Below are 12,358 nucleotides of genomic sequence, written 5' to 3' on the forward strand. Positions count from 1 at the left end.
CACGCCAGTGTCCGCGCCAACAGGTGTCAGACGGCCCCAGGCGCAGCGCGGGGGGTGGGTGCCCAGAGCGCGACACCAGATAGCACCATCCTGCGGTGCCAGACCGACCCCAAGAAACAAAACGCACTCACTCATCTCAATAAAGACATGACCCCCGCACCAGCAAAAGTAAAAGTGGGCAATAGTTAGGCAGCAAATGCGGAGAAGGAAGGCAGTAGAACTCAATATAACAGGTACCCATCCAGAATACTCCAAAAAAACAGTAAAAAGAGAGACAACGACCAAAGTCACCACAATCAAGCGACCTCCTCCTCAGCCGCCGAACGTTCATCCTCAGGGTCTCGATCGCCTCCCCGATCCGCAGCTGCTCGCTCGCGCTGGAGGCGCTTCGCAAAATCCTCAGCATGCTGTGGGTTGGTGAAAAAATGTTGTTTAGCCTGGTGCGTCACTCTAAGTTTAGCAAGGTACAGCAAGGCGTAGTCCACCTGTAGATCCCGAAGCTTCTTTTTCACCCCCAGGAACTTACGACGCTGGTCCTGCACCATCGGCGTGAAGTCGGGGTACATGGTGAAAGACACCCCTTCGAAGGAAAGGGCCCTGTTAGTGCGGGCAGCCTGGATGGCGGCGTCTCGGTCACGATAGTTCAAAAGGCGCGCAATGATGGGGCGCGGTGCAGCCCCAGAGGCCGGCCGAGGTCCCAGTGTCCGATGCGCTCTCTCAATGATGAACTGGGATGAGAACACTTCCGCCCCAATGGCGCCCACCAGTAGCCTCTCCACATAAGCCTCCATTTTGCCCACATTCGTGGACTCCGGCACACCTACAATGCGCACGTTGTTGCGCCTACTCCTCGCCTCCAACTCCTCATTCTTAGCGGCAATGACACGCAAGATATTGTCCATTCTCGCCAGTTGGGTGGTATGGGTGGCCGCCGTGTCATCATGGTCCGAAATGCGCTGTTCCGCCGCCGTCAAACGCTCCTCATGCACGTCCAGCTTCTGGACGACCGCATCCATGCGTGACGATATCTTGTCCACTTTGTCCACTATCGTGGCAAACCCCTGCCTCATCTCCTGCATCATTTGGGTAAAGTCCGGTGGTGGTGGTTGCGGGACACTGTCAGCGACATTCGGGGGGGGGACCGCGAAGTCCCGGCCTCCTGGAGCAAACGCGTCCCCCGCCTAGCCCCTCCAGAGTCAAAGGACAATTTGGATTGTTTAGTGTCTGGCTTCCCCATAATGGTGCGCTAATGATGCAATGGGGGACCAAAGCAAATAGGACTCAGGATATAGGTCGGACAAATGGTACGGCCAGAAAAGCTCGAATCGTGGGGGCACGAGCAGGCCAGCGCGCCCCGCCACTCCCAACGACGAGAAGATGGCCGTCTCCACTTCCAGTCCAAAGGGGCGAGCCCCCAGAAAATAAGAAGTAGATCCGTTGCGCCCCCGTGAGCAATGGTATTCGGGCGGGCAGATGTAGGATCCAAGAGATAAGTCCGACAGCAAGGAAGAGCCAAACGGCTTGCCCGGCCAGCGAGCGGGCCCGGTGGAGAGGGGCGGAGCAAGGCCTAAACCCCACGTGCAGAGCCCCGGACTGGCATGCCCGATGGCGCCGGGCCAGGGGGCATCAGACTTCCAGAGCGCAAGTCGGAGAAACTTGGGATCCTCGTAACTTCGGCCAGCAACCTCCGAATGGCCCAGGAGTTGGACCGTGGGTAGTCAGTCGATATCCCAGTAGATCTGTGGGGTCAGATCAGGGCGCAGCGATGATAATCAGGATCCCTAGGCGGATAATAGCTCCGGGCAGCGGGAGCCTCACGACAGTGCGGCCATTCCGCAGTGCGCCCTCTAGCGCCCCCCTTCAAAACACATATTTTGAATTAGTTCGTAAACCCTGAAGTTAGTAAGTCTAAATATTCACCTATTATTCTAACATTAAGCATTTGTAAAAAATTCCTAAAAGAATCTGTTTCCTTATTATCGTCTTTAGAAACATTCCAAAATTAATTATTACATCATGGTATTACATGGAAAATAACAAATGTATTGCATTCCTATGAGACTTCATGCCATACTTAAAATAAAATATATACAATAAAATATATACATTTGAATAGTTCGTATTTAAATCACATCCACAGTAACCCCTACTTTATATATATTACTAGATAGCACAGAGTAAGTAAATATAGGGTTAACCCCAATGCTATATTTTTTAAATCTTTGTCAGATACCGAAATATATAAATATTTCATATAGCTATTCATAGAGTCTATCAGATGGGAAACTTTATTTTTTCAATGTAAGTATTTTAAGAGGATCACCTCTTCTGGAAGCAACCTACCATTGAAAGAAAAAGCAGACTTACCTGGCATTAAGGATAGGTGAAATATCCACGTTAGATTTCCTCCAGAATGGAGGGAAGACGGCCAAGGAGAAGACCAGAGCTGATGCCTATGTCACCGGGGGAATGAGACTTTAGAGCACATTATTTGTATTTGTCTTGACAGGGCCATAGAGCGAAGAAGACTGTTAAGAAGAGAGTTTAACAACTTAGGAGTCAGGACCTGTTTGTCCATACTGACGGAATTATTGGGCCCAAGAAATATAATGTTGAACATTAGATTAATACAGTTCCTGACCAGTTTTAAAAAACCTGGTCAAGGCACCGGCTTGGACACTAGTGGGGTTGGGGTGGACAGGTGAAGAAAGCCCCAGCCCAGAACCCACGGGGTCCCACCACTAAGTGACGGGCTGCTAGGGAAATTAACAATAGCTGCTCCTCATCTTGTCAAGCCATGTACCAATAAAATATCATGCATGTCTGACTTCAGATGCTCTGCACCCCAGCACAATCTGTATAAATGTACAAACGTGACTGCCTCATCTTGTTAAACCTGTACCAGTCTTATTAGAACCTCCCTTTCCCTGCATAAAATGTGCACATTGGATAGGCCTCCTCGGCTTGTCACCCTAATCTTGCACACTGGCTCTTATCTGCAAACTACTAATAGGATGTATAGTAAATGTTGTATTTGCTCCCCAAATAAGAAACGATAATGTTGGACAACATTTTTTTAATTTGTAGGTATATGTCTTATTATGTATGTTCTTTGCGAGATCCATGATCTTAATTAACTATATAGGCTTTCATGGCCTGTCACCTTAAATTTCATATCGGCACACCATATAAGAAACAATAAGGTTTGATTATGATTGATTAGAATTTTGAATTTTATTAGGGTAAATGTTATGCTACGTATGTCCTTTACAAGGTTTATGGTTTTAATAAACTAATAATCTATTTTTCTACTACTACTACACTGGGCGTTTTACAACCTTCTGTACAATTTGATCCATTCAGTTTGGCCATTCATGGTTTCAATATTATTAAAAGAGTAACAATCAATGGAAACACTTAATTTCTTCAATTCGAACTACAATTCTTTTGAACAAGCAGAACATACTGGAAAAGATACCCTTTTACGATTAATTCTAAATTGGTCAATTAGCACAGTTATAGCAAAGTGATCACTGCCCCCCTATTTTAGTAAGCTAAACCTTTTTATCGATTCAAGATACCAGAAGAACATTTATATAATCATTAGGGCAAAGTTGCATTACATACACATAAAAGCTGGGTTGCCAGTAATAAAACAACCGTTCAAGCAAGCAAATGCTGAATTGGTTAGTACCGAGTTAGGTCCCTAACACATTATGATATTTTACAACTAGTGAAGTACGCTTCAATGATGTTATATGCAGACATAATTTCTCCCTGACTACCCTTTACCTTGACAGGGTAAATTTGGCATTCAAATCACCAATTATTATAATGAAGCTATTCGATTGAAAACTCATCACATTTCTCAACTCCTCTTTGAAGGACAGAAGTTGTTCCTCATTAGACCCCTTGTTATTTTTCCATGTATGGATTCACTAAAAATATTGAATCCAAAACCAACAACGGTGACTTTGATTAACCACTATTAGTGATAAACCATAATACCAGGCCCCCTGGGTGATCCTATGCTTGGGGTCATCTACACTTATGTGCTAGATATCTTGCAAATATAGACATTATCCTTAAAGGCTTCTACACCTTAAGAGACATTTAACTTCAACTTTGTCTCAAGCACTCACGATCCTTGATCCATTTAATGTGTATATCTGATTATATGATTGTTTTCCCTTTCTGCAATCTTTTCTTACACTCTTGCCAGCTCCCTGTCAAATTACCAACTATACCTGCCTGCCAGATGATAAGGTTCCTTTGGTTTGACTATCAACAAAACTTGTAAAGTCACAGTATTAGAACATTTCATCAAATATTAGGTGTACATTTTAAATGGTGTGAAATTGTTCTTATCACTGATAGAAATAGTAAAAATATTCACTGTTATGATATTTCTGACATTATAAAATCAACTCACCGTTCAGGGTTTACAATCTCCTCGGTTACATAGCTGGTGAAAAACCTGACCAAATAAATGAGAAAGGTGTAAATCTAAGTATAAGGGAGAGCAACTGAAGCATAGTGAATGCAGTTGTAATATATGAAAGGGATGCTAGGCATGGCATAGAACTGGATCAAAGGAAACAAGATGCATGGTACATGTAATAAGTAATTAGGGCATGGTGCATGTACTAAGTGATTAGAAACAAAGAGATATGAAGAACAGACTGGTAGCCTAAATGATGATTGCAACGTATAGAAAACTGGTGGCTTGTTTGATTTTGTGTCATAACTGAAGATTACTTAATTGAAGATTACTTAAATGAATCCCAGCCACTTTGTTGGACAATTGATTTTGTCATTTACCAGTGTTGTACAACAGCCTAAGGCACTATTGTCTCCAATAGAATAACCTTTCTTCCTGTTAACTGTTGTCTGTTCAGGGGTAGCTAGGTTAAGCAGTCAGTGGTTGCAGTAGGCAATAGCAGCTTTGGAACTCAAGATGACACAGTAGTTAGTCACAATACATTTGAGGGCCATTTAGAGGTATCTGTTTTAAATGAATGATTGTAGAGGTATGGAAAGTAGTCTGACTGGATGTATTGATGAAGATGGCCGCTCATTGCCGAAGTTCAGCGGAGGTCAGGAGGTAAAATGGGCTATTTCCCGTGTTTATTCAGCCAGCCAACAAAAAACAGTTAAGTCGCAAGTAGTGGAAGATGCTCTTTCCACTTATTAGCCCTCTTTAACAATGCTCATGGCAACACATCTGAGGAACTTGACAAGCACCATTTTGCATGCATCAAGCTGAAAAGAAATGTCAACTCACAATGGTTTTGCTGGCGTACTAGTAATGACATTGCTTCTTTCACTACCATTTCTGTTGAAATTCTTCTCCTAAGGGTTCCTGACTGTGCCACCTTATTCTTTCATATGTAGTTTGATCTCATATATACTGTGAATCTTCTCCTCATCTCTAATCTAATCTCATCTCTAAGTTGCTTACCCTCTATGGGTCATACTATACATATGAGGCAACTTCCATCTTCCAAATCTGGCTGTTATATTTCGGTGTTTTGTGACACTTCCACCCCTTATTCCCTCTTTCTCAACACAATGCTGGTATACCATGAAAGACAACTGTCGTATTTTGCAGGAGTAAATGTTTTGGAGCCCCCGTTCCACAAGCATGTATTCCGCTAAATCTGGTTTGAAAAATGGTGCATCTTCCTCTGTCGCTGCTCATAAACCTATCAAAAAGACACATCTTCTTGTGTAACATCTCCTACAATGAGCTTCTTCTAGAGGAAATAAGGGCTATTAAAGCCTAAATGGGGGAAACAAATCAAAACTTCAGAAACTGGATGATAAATGAACTTTAACTGATACTAGAGTCACTGAAGTGAAACACAGAGTTGGAGACATACAAGAAGTTACTCAACATATTCACCATCATCAAGTTGAAGTTGCGCATCTCAAAAACATGTTCAAGATCTTGAAAATCAAAATCGCAGAAATAATCTTTGCATTTATGGATTGGCAGAGGGCTTGGAAGGCTTGGATCATATTGCATTTTTTCAAAACATTCTACTAAGGGTGGACTGAACTCGCAGTTACATAAAAATTCAGCCAGATTCTGAAAAGTCTCCTAGTCCGGAAGAAGACCTTCATTGAAATGCACTCCAGGCTCAACACGAAGGTCGAAACACGTCGGCTCATATTTGGGTGTGGCCAAGCGCTATCATTAACCTTAAAGATTATATATTGATTTGCGCAATATCGGTGACATAAACCACAACATCACCTCAAAATAGACAAAGTGCTCCGACCACCACTAGAAAGGGCCGAACAGTACGCTTTTGACTGTGTAGCGGAGGGTTAAAACATATTACTACCCCATAGACTAACTGTAGAACACTATACATGTTGTCTTAATGCTTTAATCACATGTTTAAATATTATTTTGATGTAATATGCTAGTTGTGTACTTTTTTTTTTCATTGACTTTTTGTTATTGTATACATATCTAGGTGTGGGGGCCGCAAAGCGGCACAGGACCAATATGGCTGCACTGCAGTGAGGCTCTTGCTGTTTAGCAGCATTATCCTGATCAATATCCTGTCCAAGAGTGACTGAATCGACCCTGAGGTCATGCGATTATTTGCATCACTTTCTGCGACCCGATGATGCCAAAATAGGGGAGTATGGAGCCCCAAGAACGTGACAGCGCCCGCAGATCTAGCAGCGCGGGTGAGCTGGTGCAAACTACTTGACAGCACACCAGAATTCACTGGCAATTGAGCCCCCAGTGCACACGTGGGAGCTGGGCTGCTCCAGAGGAATCGTGCTGTAGCAGCGAGCATCGCCACACAAGTAAGGCCACTCATTGATCCTCCACCTACGTAACATATTACGCTTCCTAGCGTATCAGAGGCAATATGCAACAGTGAAATGGGGAGCCTAGGGAAGACTATTGCCGAACTCACTTGAGGCAGCTCTAACTGTCGCAGCCATCTTGCGTGATACCACGGCCTCTAAACATAGAAACGGAACACCTGACCTCAGCTATAATCTTTCGATGTGTGCCTGGTGAGCACTGGTGCAGACGCTTACTGCACAGTAAAGACTCACCATATCCCGAAGGCTCTATTACTTGCTACAGCCCTAACGACTGGAGTATGCCATTTGGACAGTATAATACCCCCTGCTTTGCCATTATCCATGTGCCCCATATAGAGTGGAACCTGGTACATATGTTAAGTGGAAGAATTCCATATAGTGCTGACCTGCAGTGTTTCACACTTGCCAAGGAACTTCATCTATTGCAGACTGGTAGATGCGCACACAGCCTGGAGAGTGCTGAGCTCCGGGGCTTGGGTCACTGTCTCAGACTTGGTGGTGTAGCATGCACAGTCTCTGCTGGCTGGGTGAGTGACCACATGGTGCACCCCAACACAACTAAATGACTATAATACATTGACTCCACTTAACAGTACAGATTGAAATAAATACAGTGGCGCAATCCGGGCACACTAGAAGTCATCTGCTAAATATCTAAACCACAGACCTGTTGTCACTTTGGGATGCTAGATCTTCCTACGCCCCTTGGGAAATGCTGAATTGATGATCACATCGGCATGCCCACTTGGTAATTCGTATTGTGCACAGCAATATCGCTTTGAGCCCATTATGGGGAAAACGGAGGGCAAGCCAGAAAAACTGTCATGCGGTACAGTGTGGATAACCTAGATAACGCAGGTGCAGAGCGGACACAAGACCCAGAGCTCTCCCGGGAAGATGATGTCAAAGCCGTCTTGCTCGCAATGCAACATAGCCTCATAGTCCAAAATGGATTCCATGAATGCCCGATTGGACTCGATTGATCATGTTATACAAACATGAAGAGAGGATCGTGGAGGCAGAGAAGCACATTTCGGACAGCGAAGACAACACGACACAAATGCAAAAGCATATCGCTCAAATGGATAAGGTTCTTAAAGTAATTGCCGACAAAATGAGGACTTAGAAGTGCGCAGTAGGCGTGATGATGTGTATATTATTGGACTTCCAGAAAGTAAGATGGAGGAATTCATAGAACACCTACTGCGCGGAACATTAGGTAATGAAGCCTTCTCGCAGCACCTGACAATAGAAAGGCGTGTCACTCATTGGGCCCCAAACCTCCCCCTGGTAGCCAGCGGCACCTGATCATTGCTCATTTCCTCAACTTTTGAGACTGTGACATGGCTTTGAAACTGTCCCGAGAGAAAAAAGCATCTGCTATGGCCCAAATGTAGATGATCCAGAGTTCTATTCTACACTTTGGGGTTGAATTATTGAAATAGTTTCCACGCATGTAATATGGGGAGGAGATTTTAACACGGTTATAAACCTGGTTAATGATCGATCTAACCCTCTCCCACACCACTACACTAAGACCCATGGTATTTTGCATAATATGCTTGCTGATAATGGTCTCTTGGATGCATGGAGGTATATTCACCCAGAGAAAAAGGAAGGGACACATTACACAACAATGCTTCCAACTTGGGCTAGGCTGGACTTTTGGTAGTCACCTGGGGCACTGGGCAATGGATAGTTAACGCTGAACATCTGGCCAGGACATATTCCGATCACGCCCCGGTTTGCTTGGCATTATCCCCTCCAGGGCTATGGCTCCCAGAAGATGGAGACTAATTCCAGAAACACTGCTAGAAACGTTTTTTAAGTCCAAAATTGGACAATAAATTACAGATTTTTTCCAAAGGAATGTAGGCACTGTCACACATATAGGTATGGTATGGGAAGCCTTCAAGGTCACAATACGTGGCTTTTGCACGGCCAAGAGTTTCGGAGTCCTGCGAGACATACAACAATACTTGCATTACTCAGAGGGAGAGCTTGAAAAAGTGGAAGGAGAAATGGGAAATGATGTCAATGGCACACTCCAGGCAACCTTTAGGGGCACACTCTCGGAATATAAAGCTACTGCAGACAGGGAGACCCGCTTCAGGGGGAAATATTTCACGGCACGTAGGTACGGCAAAGGCAAAGCCCTGGTGGAACAGATCCGTAAACCCTGTTTCTTCAATTATGTTGCAGAATTAACAGCGGATGCTGGGATGAGCATAGGGACAGCAGAGCCATACTAGACACTTTTACAGTATATTATACACATTTGTCCAGTACTCATAGGCATCTCCCACTAGACCTTTCTAACTAACTGAAGGATTAGATGAGATGAGAGATGAGATACGTACTGTCATCATACAGATTAAATATAAAGTCCCACGGTCCGATGGCCTTCCAATAGACTTTTACAAAACCTATATAGATCAATTGAACTCTATACTATGTCTATGAAGAAGCCAAAGAAACAGGCCTTCTCCCGAGCTCTATGAGGGTAGCCCTCATTACCTCTCTCTTAAAACCGAACAAACCCACAGATTCATGCAATCCATACAGAGCTCTGTCCTTAATTAATAATGACGCCAAAATACTTGCTAAAATGCTTGCCAATAGGTTGAGCCTCCTGATGGAGAAACTAGTGTTGCCTGATAAGGAGGGCTTCATTCCAGGGAGGGCGACATCCCATAACCTCCGTACATTATTCTCTATGCTGCATAATGTGGACTCCAATTTGTCACTTGCAGCTGTCTTTTCAGATGCCAAAAAGGCCTTTGATTCGGTCAAATGGGACTATTATTCAACATATTGCAATGTATAGGTATGCCCAAAGGATTCTTGACATGGACACGCTTATTGTACAACTCACCAGTACCAGTACCAGACGAGCAGGGAGGGGGAGGCGGGGGGGTGTGAGAGCGTAGAGTGAGGGTGGAGGAAACAATGAGACCATTAACAGCGCGGCGCTCATGAAAGGGCGCCGTGCTGATTATGTATGCGCGTGTGTGTGTGTGATGCTTGACCTCAAAAAAAGTAGTCCCCGAAATAATATATGAACACTCTCAGTGTAGGGAAACTGTAGATGGTCGGTGCAGCTTCCTCCCAAAACGGAAGTGACGTATGGGATTGCCATCGAACAATAAGCGAGACAACAACAGCAATGTTAGAGTTAACCAATGGCAAGAGGCAGGAGAAATTACCCTCAATTTTGAATTTACTATAGGTCTCCCAGTGCAAGCGCTGTCCACGCGAGACCTAAAAATACATACATAAATAACACAAGCTAAAATACTCAACTGGTGCTTCTAAAATAATCCTAACCCAGTGTACCTAACCTAAGTCTAGTACGAGGAAAGAAGTAGAAGTTTATTTTAGCTATAGTCTAGTTTAGTTTAGTTTTGCCAGGAATTGCCAAAGGTTTCTCTAGGTTCTAACCAGCTCCATGCCTTAGAATGAGAGAGGTTGGTATCTCTTTCCCGGGACTCTATCTCTAACACCCCGCAAGAGGAGTCAGAAACACTGGAGCTGGATTCTTGGCAAGGAGGACGACAGCGTCTGGTCAGTGTGTCAGTTGGGAGATGACATCCTTCGGGACTTGCTGTGGTGATCCGCGTCTTGCAAGTATGTAGCCGAACCGCACCGAACCGAACCGTTCCTTGCCATAGCAAGTGAAGGTATATTTATACCTTGAAGATCTTTAGGAATAACAGTATTGACGCAGAAGTCGGGCATATGAATGTCATGAATGAACCCCTAAGGAATAAATGTTCATGTATAATACATTAGTTCTTGGAGAAATCAATATCCTGGCAAGGGGAAGTCCTAAAGGCTTAAAAGTCTGGTTTTACAGGAACTCGTTGTGACGTAGATGAATGGATGTAAGTAACCATGCCTGAATTTGGGTAGCATAGACTATGCCTAAATAAGGACTGGATTTCTATGCCTATATAAGGGCAATGTGAAATGTACCTATATATGGGCATGAATAAGAAAATTCATATGGAATCTAAATCGATACACAACAAAATAAGGTGACAGCAGACACAAACATATTAAACCACTTACCAACCACCATAAGCAAACATTCCTGAGTAAAATGCCAGGGGTAGTTTGTCCAGTGCCAGTGAGCTGCTGTCAAAAGGATCCTGGAAATTTTCTGTGTGTCCTACATAGGAAGAAATTGTTCTTAGAATACTCATTACTGCATACAGTGGCAATCAGATCATATCTTAAACATGATACAATCAATGTAGACTTTAAAAATAGGTGTTCAGTGTAGTTTGGATAAAGAAGTACCAGAAGCTTATCATTAATTACTGCTTTATCCTCTTTTTGATCAGGCAATGGGACACATAATTACAAGATGAGTGGCAGTGATATTGAAAAGTTGACCAATACCAACTCAAATACAATTATACCATTTGTTAATGCTTATCCGTAGGCCATGTAAAAAAGCCAGTCAAGAATGTTGAGCTTTCTGTTTCTTACGCCCAAAGTTATGGAATACTCTACCGTCTGAGTTGAGATTATGTCACTTGCGCTCTGCCTTTCGCATGAAACTCAAAACCTGGCTCTTTTAATCTCTGCTATCCAAAGGGTTTGCTTCTATGTTCCTGGTACCCTATTGTAACTTTGGGCTGGGAAACCCTTGGTTGGGTAGCCATGTGCTGTACAAATCTGAATAATAAGAATAAGAATAAGAAAGTTCATGTAGCAAGTTCTGCATGCACATTTTGGCATGCTGGAATTACAGTTGGTTCAGAACTGGTAAACATCCACAAAGCGCAAATATGTGAGGTAACCCCCTCCAAGTAGCTATTGTGAGGATCATCAAACAACTATTTATGAGCATCTAATCTAATCTGAGGTTAAAGATGCTCTTGTATTCAAGCTGATGTTCCCAAATCTTGCTCATGAGCACATACATAAACACACACGCTGATAACGGGACCGAATGGTAAACCAATCTAACATCACAACAATACACCTTGCACATGTTATTGATAACGTTGCTTCAAAAGTAGGTGTGGTTTATCACCTATGAACATGCAGCTAGCATCCAAGTGACTCTGTAGTCATCAGTACCAAAAACTCCCAGGAAAAATGCAAATATTATGATGGCCTGAGAAGAAGGCAACAAAAATATCCCATCAGCTGATACATATTTAACCCCTTGAGAGTACAGTCTTTAGCAACATGAGTTCCCATGTCAATAACATTGAGACAACAGGTTCCAAAAATAAATTGGCTATCAGTATCAGAGATTATGTACACAAGTCAAACTTTACCCAAACATCATCTGTCTATCATTAAATTTAAATCTCGTGTTGTAGGTGACATGATGAAGAAGGCTGAAAATGAGGAGTGCACACACATGTGAATGCTGTAGGGAAGCAAATATGACAGGAAGCACCATTTCTACTGTCCTCTTGCCACCGCTGTGACCATCATTGCTTCTACAACACCTTCAGCCATCACATCATCCATCTCTGTTTCA

At 43.5% G+C, this 12,358-nt stretch overlaps 1 protein-coding gene across 1 annotated transcript in view; it reads right to left on the reverse strand.

Moving 5' to 3' along the window:
- Window positions 1-12,358, reverse strand: part of LOC147734775 (cystine/glutamate transporter-like) — a 378,702-nt gene that overhangs the window by 203,218 nt on the left and 163,126 nt on the right. The window contains exons 5-6 of the mRNA XM_086953633.1: window positions 10,927-11,026; window positions 4,433-4,477 (exon numbers count right to left, since the gene is read on the reverse strand). Of these exons, the coding sequence (XP_086809759.1) occupies window positions 4,433-4,477; window positions 10,927-11,026 (145 nt within the window). The remainder of the gene's footprint in view (window positions 1-4,432; window positions 4,478-10,926; window positions 11,027-12,358) is intronic.

The sequence above is a fragment of the Lissotriton vulgaris genome, chromosome 1_2 (assembly GCF_964263255.1).
Source record: "Lissotriton vulgaris chromosome 1_2, aLisVul1.2, whole genome shotgun sequence".
Classification (NCBI taxonomy): Eukaryota; Metazoa; Chordata; class Amphibia; order Caudata; family Salamandridae; genus Lissotriton; species Lissotriton vulgaris.